This window comes from Oryzias latipes, chromosome 3 (genome assembly GCF_002234675.1).
Source record: "Oryzias latipes chromosome 3, ASM223467v1".
Taxonomy (NCBI): Eukaryota; Metazoa; Chordata; class Actinopteri; order Beloniformes; family Adrianichthyidae; genus Oryzias; species Oryzias latipes.
In genome coordinates, this window is record NC_019861.2 from 19,320,610 (window position 1) to 19,335,933 (window position 15,324).

At 40.0% G+C, this 15,324-nt stretch overlaps 1 protein-coding gene across 2 annotated transcripts in view; it reads right to left on the bottom strand.

Annotated features, from left to right (window-relative positions):
- The window catches only part of pde3b (phosphodiesterase 3B), a 42,024-nt gene that overhangs the window by 9,147 nt on the left and 17,553 nt on the right, over positions 1-15,324 (bottom strand). Inside the window, exons 1-12 of one of the 2 annotated variants that reach the window (XM_023953446.1) lie at positions 7,276-7,433; positions 7,142-7,192; positions 6,265-6,510; positions 5,934-6,085; positions 4,518-4,618; positions 4,184-4,415; positions 3,991-4,082; positions 3,298-3,455; positions 2,395-2,529; positions 1,684-1,795; positions 1,479-1,592; positions 1,180-1,379 (exon numbers count right to left, since the gene is read on the bottom strand). In XM_023953446.1, coding sequence (XP_023809214.1) covers positions 1,180-1,379; positions 1,479-1,592; positions 1,684-1,795; positions 2,395-2,529; positions 3,298-3,455; positions 3,991-4,082; positions 4,184-4,415; positions 4,518-4,618; positions 5,934-6,085; positions 6,265-6,510; positions 7,142-7,192 — 1,593 coding nt within the window. In that variant the 5' untranslated portion in view covers positions 7,276-7,433. Of the gene's footprint in view, positions 1-1,179; positions 1,380-1,478; positions 1,593-1,683; positions 1,796-2,394; positions 2,530-3,297; positions 3,456-3,990; positions 4,083-4,183; positions 4,416-4,517; positions 4,619-5,933; positions 6,086-6,264; positions 6,511-7,141; positions 7,193-7,275; positions 7,434-15,324 lie in introns of those variants that run through there. The other variant, XM_011489431.3, reaches the window with a different exon arrangement.

Here is a 15,324-nt window from a genome sequence, read left to right on the forward strand (position 1 = left end):
ACACAGCACAAGTACTATTGCTGGACAGGCTGTGTAAATGAAATGTTTAAACTGGGGCAGCCAGTTAACCATTTCATCTCTCGATTGCGCCTCGGTGCACACCGGGAGTGCATAAGGAGGCCAACTGACCCCTGCCACCACAAGCTAATCTGGCGGATGACCTCCGTTGGAGACACATTTCAAGGAGATAATGTTACTTTGTCTGGATCTCAAATGACATTGACGTCAAATAGCAGTCAAGCAGAAATCGGGGCCATGCATTATGAGACATGTAAAGAAAAGAGATGTAAGGAAAATGTTGACTCAAGTTAAAGATTAACTATAAACATGAAGACATAAAAACCCAGATAAACCCACAAAGACAGTTCTGTCAGCCAAAATAATTCTGTTTCAAATTTAAAAAATGAATAAAAGAAGAATTAAAAATGATTAAAAAAAATAGAAATAGCACTTAATGTGAAGATTATTATTTTTTGCATTTGGACTACCTGCCCTTGAACTGAACAAAATGTGCAAATTTGTGCGAGATCTTTCAATGTGTTACTTTGTAGGAACAAAGAGAGTTGGCTAGCACAGGAATACACAGGAAACTTTTTCCTGAATACATTTGTAACTGTATTCAGGAAAAAGTAATCATTCAATTGTTTACAACACACAAGTCTTGACTGAGGAGAAGAGGCTACTATTGATTTGTGCTTTAGGATAAATCCAGTTAAATGTTTTAATCAAACAGTAAAACTAAATAAATGTGTGGTTTTAAAACACATACAGCATTTACAGCACAGACCAAAAGTTTGGACACACCTTCCCATTCATTTGAATGACAAGGTGAGTTCAAACTTTTGGTCTGTACTGTAAATGCTAAAGATTTTTTTTTTTTCTTAAAAAAAATGTTTTTTTACAGGGAGATTTAACTATGAGTGTTTACCTAAAAAATAGTAAAAACCTCTACAAAGCTTTAGAAAGCATGCAAAGCTGAGCAGATGTTTTACTGCTAAAGGACTTTCCAGCCAGGGCATAATCTTGTAAACATATCTGTTTAATCCCTGTCCTCACCACAGCTGAAAGTTGCACAAAAAGTGCTTTCTCACATCTTCACATCTTACATAACTGTAATATTCCGTCCCTGTAAAACAAAAAAAATGTGCGACTGTGTAAATGAAATGATTTCAAGTTTACCTGAGGTGCATTAGTGGCAACTAGAAAGGCATTTGTGCGACCTGGGTGGTCATAGTCGTGCATTGCAGCAGCTACATAAAGGGCCATAAGCTCAAGAGCAGGTATGTTCCAGGCCAGGCAGCCATAACTGTCATCTGAGATTGAGGAGCTCTTGGAGGAGGCATAAGATATCCTGCCTGGAGAGATGCCACTATCTGAGTCTGGAATATGAGCAACAAGACAGATGCTGTAAAGTCTTCATTTGTAATGCATTTAAACGTTTTCCTCCATTTTAAGCCATCAAACCAGCATGCATTTACCTGTGTCACTCCCTGTGACATGCTCACTGTGGATCTGCTGGAAGCCTGGGATGGGTTGAGTGGTCAAATACCAGACAGCGTGGAGCACATCAGTAGCATGGACTCGGTTATGGTCTGTGTTTTAAGGAATACCATGATAAGTATATTCTAGCATGATAGTTTTTGTATAAAACAACAAAGCAAAGATGTCTTGGATTGTACTTACAGGGAATGTCTCTGTAGCCGTTTTCCAAAGCATGAAAGTACGACATGAACTCTCTCACAGGAATCTTGAAGATTTCAAACAGACACGTGTCCTGGAAAAGTGTGTATGTGACCTGTGGGAGAAAATAGGTCATATAATGAGCCAAACTAACTTCTTGCACTTGATATGACACACAATAATGGGTAAAGTTTTATTAACTATTTTTAGAAAATATATCCAAATCCAAGGTATTTTTCTAAAACAAGCCACAAAAATCTGCCAAAAGAATAAAATATTGTTTATTGACCAGTACAAGTCATTTTGGCTTGTTTTTGGTTGAATTTAGATTTTTTGCAGGAACACCCAACATCAACACTACCCTAAATCCAATCAAGTTGTTACTTTTTTTCTTTCTAGCATGGGAAAGCATAAATGTAGAACAGGCCAATTAGCTTATCATTAAAGCAAGTTCTACCATAACTATCTTTACCCTGCAGAAAGTGTCTAATTGTTCCGCATCAGCTTTACCTTGCATTAAGTCCACAATAATTTGGTTGTTGAACACTAAAACAGACACTGGAGGATTTTTACCAGAGCTATTTCACCTCACATACATTTGATACATATATTTATTATTTTATTTTTCCCCAAGAGTAGACAGACAGTGAGTCTACAGGACATACATGTTGCTGAAGCAAAAGCACACGCTTAGGTTGCAGCGGCTGCACTCACGTAGCTGAGAATGCGTCCTGTCCTCCCTCCTGTTACATCCACCAGGTCAAAGATCTGGAAGTTCCAGGTGTTCATTTTCTCCATAAGAGCCTCGTGCTCCTCCAGCATGGGATCTAACTTGAACTCCAGTTCACCCTTAAAGAAAAACATTCCGTAAATACGTGTTCCTTATAGAGGTTTGAGGGAAAGGTTAAATAGTCTAGCAATAAAGAGTATTTTTCATTCCAGTTTCTGCCATTTATCCATTTATTGAATCTTAAAGACCCACTCCGATGAAAATGTTGTCTTTTGTGTTTTTAACATGTTCTTGTGGCATTTTTCTGATGATGGAGGACATATAAATGAAAATTAATCTTAAAATTCTGAGTATTTCTTTATTCAAATCATTGTAAATCAGGAGAAGACAGAGAAAATGCTGTTTGAAAAAGAGCGTAATTGTGACGTAGAAAATACGCAGGGCAGGACACAGGCTTCCTGCTCCGCTCCATTCTGATGTATCCACTTGCAGAAAAACAGATCCATTTACGTCTTTGTTTTCCTCTGAGTTGGCATATATGGGTCAAAACTGTACGGCTGGAAGCAGAGTGTAAATAGAACACTCGGTTATTGATGACGTGAAGGGGGGATGCTGCTCTGTGCCAAAGGTCCCGCCCAAAACTCAGAGGCAAATTTCTAATGAACTATTGCTACTCTGAATAAACTATTTTCTAGAAAATGACAGTTTTTTTGTATTATGATTAAAAATGAAATAATCATAATTAAAAGACCACTGGGAACGCTATTAAAATAGATCACAGGATGATCAGAGTGGCTCTTTAAATGTATCTTTTCCATCCTTCAAGTCTGTTTGGGTGAGTTCAAACATGCAAAGCATCAACACCCTTCAGGGTTTTTTAAGAGCACCTCTGATTTTGGTGTTGACTGCTCCGTGCTCGAGCTCTCCTCCTCCTCTTCGGTCAGGCCCTGGTTTCTTCCAGCTTCTTGCCGTCCATCTGAAGACACGTCTAGCTCACTGCTCTCCTCTCTGATAACAGGCTCCCCGCTAAAGTCCAGCCCTTCACCTGTTGTTTAACCACACAACAAACACACAATAATACCAAACGGTATGTCACACCCAGAAAACCAGACCGAAAAGTTTATTTTATTACATTTTATTTTGAAATTCCAACAGTTGCATGATCACCAACCACTGTACTGCAACATTTCAATGCCTTCTTGACAGGAAATTCCCATTTAGTTTTAGTCAAATAAATCTTCTCTCTTTCATTTTCTAGTAAGCAGATTGAATATGGTTTCATTTGATGTTTGGATTGAGGCAGTTGAACAGGTAGCAGCTTTCATCAGTCTCTAAAACTACTTTGGCACAAGTTGTTGCAAGATAGAAAAAGCTTAATATCATCAATTTGTACATGAACTACTTCCAAAAGATGCATGTTGGGGGGACTTCTTTACTTTTGAATATCACCCTGCAGTAGCATTAGAGTCCAGAAGAGAGCAGCACCAACCTCTGAAATCTTTTTTTTATTTAAACCCTAACAGATGAGGATTTTCTGAAACTGAGTCTTTTATAGCAAACATCTAAGGTGGTCTTCGTACCTGAGCGCCTGCATTGACCCTCGCTGTTAAACAGAGGATGAGAATCCCCATGGTCACTGCTGGAAACTCCCTTGAGCATCTGACGGCCACAGCTATGGGACAAAATCCACACCATGACCGTTTCCACCACATAATTTGACTTTACTGAGGCATCAAGTGGGAATGACGGCGCTCACCACCTCCAAACTCTCACCTGTTACAGACAGGAAACGTAGAGTTGCGGAAGGCCTGCTGGGATTCGGCAGAGTTAATAGGGTAGCTTAAAGGCTTGTGCATGTTCAAGTGAACACTTGGTTTTTTCAGGAAGTCCGCCGTGTCTGGGAACTCCACAGGTGATCGACTGACATGGGACGATGAGCCTCCTGTCCCCAGTGCTGGAGGACTGTGGCTGGGTGAGGGTACAGGACTAAGGCTGGGGGACGTGCCTAAAGAGGACAGGAGAAAAAACAAAACACCACCAAAGAGAATGGAACAACAATGAATCAAATCCAATTTTTGTATGTAATGCATGTATTAATAAGGCTTACCTGGCCTTCTGGGCCCAGCATGGTATGTGAGAGTCACAGAGGAAGACCTCTGTTTGGGAATGGTTAGCAGGTTTGAATTGGGACCGTTGGGCAGACCTGAGCTGGAGCCCAAAAGACATATATTCAAGTGAGTCTGAAAAAAGGAATTTAACTGACTCAACATACTCTTTCATAGTAAAAAAAAAAACAACCTTTAACTATAGTCAAATATACCTGCCTGTATCTTCCTGTAAATAATTTGCTCTATCTTCTCTTAAGTCCCTCAACTAACAGCACAGACAAAAATATAAAAAATTTCATGAAGCTCTTCTGCCATCCTGTGGAAACCTTCAGTACGGACACCAAAGCCCCGTGTCCACACGACAGGTTATCCTGTAAGGAAACACTTTTGAGGGATTTTATCGGTAACTAGAAGACTAATTATCAAATCAATCTTTATTTATGTAGCACTTTTCATATAAAACATTACACAAAGTGCTTTACACTGAAACTACATATATGATCTAAAAAACAAGCTTGAAAATAGAGCCTCCTCCCCCTGACTCAAACACAACCCCCCGCCCCTTTCACACCTCCCACCCCCTTTATATTATTATTATAACAGTCATTATAACAATGCTTTCCAATTAGCTAGATTTATCTAATTTAGAAGTTGGTTGCTAAAAAAACAGGTCTGTCCCACATAAAGAACATGAGATTTATATTTAGTTTTTTTATTTCATCTTAAAACATGCTTTTATTTTTAATCTCAATCTGATTCATTTGTGTCACACAGCAGCAACTTTTAACCCCCAATAAGTACTAAGTATACGTCTGCAAGCAGCTTTTTAAGTCTTCATTGTTGCTGATCATTTTTAATAAATGATACTCACAAATATAACAAAGCATTTAAATAATATTAAATTATGAGCGTGTGTCTGTTCAGAAAACTATTCTCCTAAACTGGTATTTCTAATAATTGATCTTCGAAAAGTATACATATATATAAACTTTTTTTCTTATTTTTTGGCTATGTTCAGCACATACAAAACCTGTTTGTTTGTTCTTGATCTATGCAAAAACTGTGCTTGAAAAAGAAAAAACTGTGCTTGCTTCATTAAGCTTGAGGATGCACAAATGCAGCTCATCCAGACATACCGGTTTCACTAAGGAGGAAATGGATCAGGAATAGCAAAAAATAAGGCAATATGCATAGTACAATCATACGAATCAACAGAAACTTCCTGTCCAGTTTGCTGATGATGATTGTACCTTTTTGTTCATAACACACTCAACCAGATTCATAGAGTTTACTGTGTAATCTCTCGACAATTTTCTTCCATTTTAAAAATAATACCGGTAATAAGAAAAAAAAAGAAAAAACTGTTTACCATGACTTAAGGGCCTATGAAAAATAATTTTTGAAAACATTTGTACCTCATGAGGCTGTGTTCGGAGTGCTGCCTTTTTCCGTTGTTACGTTCCCAGCGTGAAGCGGGGGAGTCCAGAAGGGGATGAGAAGTTGATGCAGAGGACGTGGAACTCCGCCTGGGTTGAGGAGTTGGGAGGCTGTTTCTGCTGCTCAGACACTGACAGATAAAACGAGGTATCAAATACAAATATAAGGACAATGCTAAAACATTGATTTGAATTTAAACAATTATGGTGTACTCTCTAATTGGTTGAGCACCTGAAAAGCTCAAATAAATACAAAAAATTTGTCTGTTTTAATAACTGGAGCAAACATCAAAGCCACATCTTTGCCCACCTTAATGCTTTTCCTTTCTGTCCTGTCGACAGGGTCGTCCGCCTCCACAGAGTAGAATCCGGGGAAAGGCGTAAAGGGGTTGACCCTCGGACGGCACGAACCCGAAAACGTCCCCAGCAGGCTGGAGATGCTGCGCAGATTGGCAATGGTGTTGGGCGACAGGGACGAGTCCACCAGCACGTCGGACACCAGATTCCTGGCCTCGTTGATGACTGACAGATCAACCCCATTCCCGCTTACTGCACCCTGCCGCATGAACAGATACCCCCCCACTAGTTAGGAAGGAATACAAAAGAGCTTCCTTCACAGATTGATGAACATTCTACTAGAAGAATTCTACCAGTATCAAGTAGCGACAATCCAGTTTGAACACTACGTGCCTGTTTAGCATGTTTATGAACACGCATTACATGCCCGGTGTGTACGTAGCATAAGAGAACATGCCCAAAACTTTGAAACTCCTTAAGGCAAGTGTAGAACTATGTTAACATCTGGACAAGAATGCTGAAAATTGTGAAAACGGACCCTAAAAATTTGTGCATTAGAGAACAAGTTTATTTGCTGTAAGAAAAAGGAACGAATAATGACTTTGATACATTTTTAATTAAATCGCACAAATACTTCAAACAAGACACACAATGCCTGAGTAAGATAAACATGTAGCATGACAGTAATTTCAAGGTCACTGGCAGCAACATTTTAAACAATGTGCATTCTGCCCACGCAAACAGTTAAGCAAAAGTACTGAATGTCTTACAGGTGGATTCTACTTTCACTAGTGGGGAGCAGACGCCAACTCCACCTAAAAAGACGCGCGTTCCCTGAATGACCTTTAAACTCCAACGAGTCATGAGTTAAAACAGACAACGACACTGACCTGATACTGCGGTTTGTACCAGTGCTTCAGATCCCAGTCCCATAAGATCATCTGAAAAGAGAAGGAGAGACCTGTCAGTCAAAGCGTTTGGATGCGGTCGTAGTGTCAAAGACGTTCTCCAAGACGGCTTTGACCTTTGCGCACACTGCTTCTGAGAGGGCATTGGTAGGTCAGCAACAGTGCAGCAGCGCTTCTGCTAGTCTCTGCTGCCTGTTATCTAAACACACACTGTAGTAACAGTTTACATTAAGGATTTCCTGCACCACTTAATGCGCTTTCTACTACGGGGTACTGCAAGCTGCTTGCAGGCTGACTGAGGCCTTTCACTAGAGCACAAGGCGAAAAGCAAACCACTAAAACCACCATGGTGTGTCTAGAATGGAGTTATGAGATCTTATCAAGCCCAAACTACGTCAATAGGCAGCGTTTTCATGCTATCTGTCGGTACCCACACAGAGGCTCTCACACTTTACAGCAGTGCAGGGTCAGAGCTGGTGCATGTTGTGTAACTCTATTCTGCAGGACCTGGAATGACCTAATCCCCAACAAGAGTCCATTACAAATCAAACAGAGCAAGTTGATTCTAACTTTACATGTTCAACGATGTCCATTGTACTTGACTGCCCACATAATCTTTCAAATTTGCTTTTAGTAAAACAAAAATAGAAGATGCTTCTATTTATACTCAATTTTGACTTATGCTACACTAAAATACAGTTACTTTTGCAAGATGTTTAGCAACTTCAGACGTACTTAAAACTTGTATGCAACTCTCAGCAAACCTAAAGCTTTCCATTTAGCCAGTCGAAATAAAAAATTATAAGCAAAATCAAACAGAAAGCATTTTAGGTTGTTTTTTTCAACAACAAGAAGACATTCGGATATTTATTTTTAACCTTCTATTTTGGAAGTGAAAACCTTTTAACCTAAAACATATGAAACTTGTGCATTCAATACTGTAACAATGGTGAGTGATTCATAAGAAAAAAACACAAGCATTAACGTATTTACATTACAAGATGGACTGATGCTTATCTGAAAAGCTCTCTCAGAAACACGTGACCCTCCTTCTGATGTAAACACACACACAATATTCACTGAAGTCAGAAATGAAAAAAGTACATCACGTCCCATTCAAGTATAAACATAAATATTTAAATTCAAATATGAATAAACGCTCAAAATTACAATAGAAAACCCAAATTACATGTTTGAAGAAGAATGCTTATTGTGTGACTTCCAAACATCTCTAATAGCTTAATTATATTTTTAAAAAAAAACACGTTCAGACATACACAAAAGGCAAAAGTGTGATAAATAAATCAACATGTGAAAATGCCAGAGCAGGACTGACAGCTGTTCTGTGCTGTAGATAAACTCAATGACTACGATATTTAAATGGATTAGCGGGTCCATTCCATCTCACTTTATCAGCAACGCTCTCATTGATCAAAGTGGAACGTTGGGTGTTTGTCATCAGCATCTGTACAATGCTGCCAAACATTTAATATAGCAAATAAGCCTCGCCATGGCAACCGGACACAGAGGCCAGCAAACAATGCTCGGTGGGAGACAGCCGGAGGACAGAGTTGTTGGCCTTCTGCTTGTATACAGGGGAGAAAAGAAAGAAGCAGATGTGGGTAGAAGCTGAAGACGATGCAACCATTAAAGAAGAGGTTGGAGTTTAGGATTAAGGAGGGAAAAAAAAGAATAAAACGATGAGGAAAAGGCTGGTGTTTTTATTGCACACTTGTCAAATCACAGGGACGGTCTCAATTGTGGGGAGTGTCACACCATGAAGCAGAGCGTGTACAATCTGCCAACACATCAACATTACAGCAGGGTTTTCACTTTGCCCTTGTCCAATCAGTGCAAAATACACAAAACACAAACTGCTCTGACTCATGTAGAAAACAGGAAAATCTGGATGAAAAGGCTGAGGCACAGCTTCACCGTGTGCCAACACATAAATGATCGGAGACAACGTCTTTACTGGGAGACGGAGATTTGTCAGGGAACGATTTCTTCACTGACCGACCGATTATGAAGCTTCAGGGCAGATGTATAAAGAGGTGTGCAAATCCTCAGACACCTGGCCAAACAGATCTACTCTGCCCTCTGAAATGGTCTCAAAAGCAGCAAGAAAACACCTGTAGAGCTCCGAATAAAGCCATTTCTGCAGTTACTTTGCTGAAATCACTGTAATTATTCTACACTAGATAAATTTAACAGAAAAAATGTGTTAAAAATCAATGTTTTGTAGCTTACTTAAAAACTGTGCATACTTTTAATTAGTTCCTATTTTTTAAGCAGCTAACATAGAAAACATGTAACTTCAACAGAGAAAAATACACCATTGTGCTATTTATTTCACTTATAAGAAACTCAGTTTAACACAAGACATCTACTAATAGTCACTTTAGTTTTGTTTAGTCATATTCTGATGAATTTCTCTATTTTTAAACATTTACAGCGGGCCGTATAACACCTCTGTGTAATTCTATGTCACACCAAACACAAAGTCACATGGGTGCATGCATAAAAATATGATTTACTGCACATGCCTTTCCAAAAAAAAAGAGCTACCGGTATTTGTATGCACTTTTTTACAAATCCACATCAAAAAAGAAGGATATCTCTGCCAAATTAGGAAAAACAAAACCCTCAGAAATAAAACGTGTACTTCCATGCAAAGTAGAACATATAAAAACTCTTCACATGAAGACACACATAATACTTCAGCATGAGATGGGTTGTAAATATTTCAAAACAGGAGTCAATAAACCTTTGCAGGCTATCGGACTGCTGGTTAGTTACACCAGTGTGTCATATTAGCTCGGCCCTGCGCTCTGAGAGGTGCTAGAACTGATAAAAACATGCTAATAAGAGGGTGGGGGTAGGGGGGCAGGAGAAACGGTATCAATGGCAGACAGGCGGGCAGTCAAGCAGGGCATTGGTATGGAAAAGAAGCAGGGCGGTGCTGACGTCAGTCTGCAGCGACATACAGCGTCATCGGCCTCCTGCACATGCACGCGCTGACAATGAGAGCCTGGGCTCTTGTTACAGAGACACTTAAGGAAGGCAAATCAGATGCAGGACGGGTTTGAAAGCACAGTGTTACATGAATGATCTTCAGTAGGAAGAGGAGAGGTCTGCAGAGAGGTTCGACTGCTTGAACGCAAGCTTCAGAGCGGAATTAAAGGGCAAAGCAGACTGTTATTTAAAAGCTGCTTCTTCTGTATTAAACTATAAAATCACAAACCCTGGATTATCTATATTCCTGATAAAAAATGTATTATTTTAGAATTTATCTCATGTTTTATGGATTTTTTTGCTGTGCTTTTGCCAATTAAAAAAGAGAGGAAAGACAGGACGAGACAAAGGGAATCCAATGCCTCCAACTACTGGAGCTTGTCAGGACAAAAAGGTCATAAAAGACTTCCTCCATTGGGGCTCGAGCCCTTAAAAGCAGCTCTAGCAGCAGACCCGGGGGCGTGACTCGGGGTACTACAGATGGCTAAGCTGCCTGTGGCTCGGACCTGTGTCATCAGAGAAACCTGGCAGGATGACGGAAAATTCTTCTACTAAGGAAAAGAGCTCGTTCAACATGTCATACTGCTCTTTCTCACTCAACTATCACTCGACTCAACCTGCTGTTGTTCAGCGTCTGACCGGCACAAGTTAGCATCTGGGTTCTGTTTTCTAAGTGTCCACTTATTTGTCTCGTCTATAAATCTAATACAATATTTTAATTAAAAACTTGGTTCAGGTTTTTGACATTTAGAAAACTCTTCTAAAAAGGCAGAATGAGTGATCGGTTAAACTGCTAATTATAAAAAAAAAGAGAAAACAATGTCCAGGCTTGGACCGGAGTTGGGTTCATCCATTAAAAGCGTCTATTGTAACTTGGCGCTTATTGCATTTAGGAGATGCTTTTATTGATGAATGTGTTACACTAGAACGCATCTATCGACATCAAAATCAAAAGTGGGCTTTTTGGAGCAGTGGCTTTAAGTGGCGTTTAACAGCCTGTGGGACACAGAACATCAAAGCTTGAATATAATAGTCCAATGGCTCTGTCACAGTCCTAAACTGGAATTTGTATGAACTTAAATGTTGTAAATAAGCAACTGACAATAAGTTAAATAAAGCCGTTTTGGAGCCCGCTTCACAAATGTATTACCAACAACGCCATTCAACAGATGAGATGATAATTTTCAATGGCATCCAGCCAGGCTGCAACGACTCAAGTTTGCACAATATTTACGGTAATTCGTTTACCAGAAAAATCCTTTGCTTCCTTCTCCCATCCGAGCATCACTCCGCTGTACATGACAACAACGCGCTTATCAGCAACCTGTGTACCAAACTAATAATGTTATGATCACTAACTTGTAGCACAGTAAACCCTATAAAACTAGCTTGACCTTTGTCACAATATAGGACACATGGAAATGTTTTAAATCCCTTTTCAAGTCATTGTTTTTCTGCACCGCGGCGGAGCTTGTTTTATGGCTTTCTTTGATTGGCTGACAGAAGTCTTTTTATGCAACCGGAGTGACCTGGACTTTATTTAAGAGGCCAACAAAATAGGTTTTTAATATGTACGTAAAATATTTAAGCTAAAAGTAAGCACCATTAGCATGCTAATCCTAAAAGAAGGGCCAGTTAGGAAAAGTCTTAGAAGCCCACAGAACATCTTGTTGCCTACTGCTGTCATTCTAGCCAATGACTAAATCGAATGTATTCATTAACCCCGTGAAGGTTATTTTCTCAGCAAAAATGTAGATAAAAGGCTCTCCACGGACAGAAGCAGCATGACAGATGAAACAGTTCTGAGAGGTCAGAGGGAGTGCTCGGCTGCTACAGAGCTAATGGAAACCACATTGTGACTCCAGGACTTGTCAGAGTTTGTACATGAGTGAAAATCGATTTGTTACTCCAATGTTGAGCACAAGTCCAGTCTGACTTTACTGCTGATGACACTCTCCCCACACAAAAAAAATATTGGTTCTTCTTTGTGCTCCATTAACGTCCATCTATGTTTGACAACAACAAAAAAAAACAAAGCAGCGTGTTGTGACAACAGCCTTCAAGCACATTTAGCACCCGTTCATATTGATGGATCGTCTCTATTTTGCTTGGACAGGTTTTCTTTAGGATTTAGAATAAAACGAACTCCACTGAGGAAGAACATGTCTTTACAAGTCCAGTTTGAAACTGCTTCTATTAGTGAAAGTAAAACAATTGCTATGAGGCAAATGTATACATATTATTTGTAATCTCTTTTGTTTAATGAATCTACATTTAGCAGCATCCAAGAATGTTACTAATGGAAACAGTAGAAGATAGGAAACAAGAAATTATTATCAAAGCTGGTAAAAACCAACTATACCTGTTCTGTCTAAACAAATCCTTGAAATCCAACAAACCTAAGGCTATAGTTTGGAGATGCAGCATCACAACAGTGGCACAGAATGTATTTCCACTGTGATGCCTGGTTAACCCTTGTGCTATCCTGGGCACTTTAACGTTGGGAGTTGGGTCATCTAGACCCACTAGACAGTGCGCTGAACCTTTTTTTCTTCAATGATTTGTGATCTTCACTGTTGTCCATGGATTACATGAAATCTTTCCACCTTTATCCACCTTTGTCATGGTAGGAAGAACACGCCAATGTAAGGGTGGGGTCATCTAAGATAGCACAAGGGTTAATATGATTCAAAGGAAGCAAAGCACACATCCTGGACTCAAGCCCTCATATTCTTTTAGAGGAGGTACCAGATTTTTTGGATGATAAATTGAGTTTTTTTTGCATAGTTTGGCCAAGGCTGCGACTCTTACTCAGGAGTGTCTTGTATGTGATTTTTTACACTAAAATAGACTCATATTTTCATCGTTTTCATCGTTTAAGGTTGCCCTTAAATGACTGTTTCCCGTTAACAACCACTAAAGGGAACTGTAGGTGTCTGCATCAGTATGCGCTACTGACAGCAACATGGAAGAAGAAGCACCATCCAAAACAAGCATGGAGGAGAATGATAATAATTGAGATTAGATTAGAATTGGTCCCTGAAAAACTTTATCTGATTATAACAAACGTTTACATACGCCACACTTTTGGTCAAAATAACTCATTTTGACATGCGCAGAACTGTCTATATTATCAGAAAAAGTTCTGTTGTAAACAAAGAAAGCTGCGGGACAGAGGGAGATGAATGTCAAAACGCCCTTTTATTATTGTTTATGATTATTATTAAGTGCCTGTACGCTCATACTTTTAAATCGGAGTGGCCAGGGCTTTATTCTTGGCTGAAGGGGTTAGCATTAGGCTAATACATGTCAACCTTTAGCTGTGGATGTAATTAAAATCTGTGCGGTCAATGCCGCAATGTGCATCTTGGCTGCAAGTGAATTTGTGGGAATAACATCAGCCCTTATATTGTCTGAACAAGACTGGAAACAAAAATTCACATGATTCTTTACACAGTTTCTCTGCGTGGAGCGCCATTTCTGCATTCAAAAGCCACCTCCTCCAGCAAACACACCGTCCCAAAGCCGCTCCTCTGCTCTGAGACACGGTTCTCCCAGGAGACCCGGTTCTCCCAGGAGACCCGGTTCTCCCAGGAGACACGGTTCTCCTGAATCCGGCAGCTTGCTCACGCAAACAAGCAGGACGGACTACGGTGTGACGCCTCCTCCGGAGCGCACACCGTAACAAAGCACCCTCCCCTGCTTGCAAACACAAAGTTACGAGTCCGGCTGCTCTGCTCAGAGACATGCTTCGCTCATAAGGAGCCGGTCCAGTTTACGCCCCGCACTGTCTACACATGAGGAAAAACCAGCGCAGTAATGACCCACAATTGGAATACATTGTTTACATGCACCACGATCGGCATAGTTCACCTATCTCGATCAGAAGGTAATTTTGACCCGAATGTGACTAATCGGGGCAGAATATTCCAAACAGTGAGTTTACATGACACATTTTCATTCTGAGCAGGCATTTATTCTGATTACTTTTGTCCATGTAACTAACTGCAGCTAGTGTCATCAGTGTCTTTCATGCATTGAAAATGGGATATACAGTCAATGCGTCCATGTACCAATGAGGCTAAAACGTAGCTTATCCCACACGCCAAGGGAGCGTCTAGTTTATGAAGACAATTTTGGACAAGCACCGAACATTGAATTTGGCGTGTGTCAAAAAAGAGGCGGCTGACACAAATTGACGCATGAATCACGCTTGGTGAGAACGCAGCATTACGCCAGGCTTGGCGAACTTTTCTACCTAAGGTGCGACTTATATATGTTTTTCAGAGGGACTTGTAGTCCAAAAATACAATAATATGGTAGTTAATGCCTGTATTCTGGGAAAAGCTAATGCAAGAACTAAGTGAAGGAGTTTCACCTCAACAGGACGTTGAGCACTAAAGCTGGAGACACAAAATTCACTGCGTGACCCAATGAGATGAACACCCAAGTCAATAAATCTTCCTTAAATACAAGATGTTGTGTTCAAAATTATGTGTCTGACTTTGGGGATGCAGCCCTCATACCTAGTGGAATCATAAAGAACAAAAAGCCAAAAAAAGAAGAAATCACTCAGGTTGCTCTGAGACTGCAGGTGTGTCCTCATTCCAAGAGTGGAGGATACTTTAAAACCCCACCAGACCTTCCACTGGGTTTTTTTGGTTTTTACTTTCAGCCTATTTGAAATCTCTTTTTAGGCCTCAAGAACAAGGTCCACAAAGCTGCATCATGTCTTAACTATGTTACAGCTCAGACAGCTTATGCACAACTTGACGGCTGTTGGTCCAATCATATAAAGGTATAAACCTATTTTGTAGTCGTAAAAAGAGATGAGATGTAACTTGAAATTATTGAGTGGAATTTGGAGCTGAAATTGACAAATGCAGGTTTGTCCTGTTGCTGTGCCCCAATTACCTCCAAGGTTTACCACCTTAAGCCTCAGGTAATATTCAACTTAGTGAAGAGAGGTGAAGGGGTGAAATATTTCAAATATTTAGCTCTACTTGGAGTGAGAGTGTCATATTCGAGATCTGGCAGGGACTTTATTCCAGGAGCTTTTTGCAGACATAACTAACAGACAAACTATTGCCAAACTTGGTCTAAAGATGATAACTTTAGAGTGCAGCACAGAGCACACTACCATCATAAGG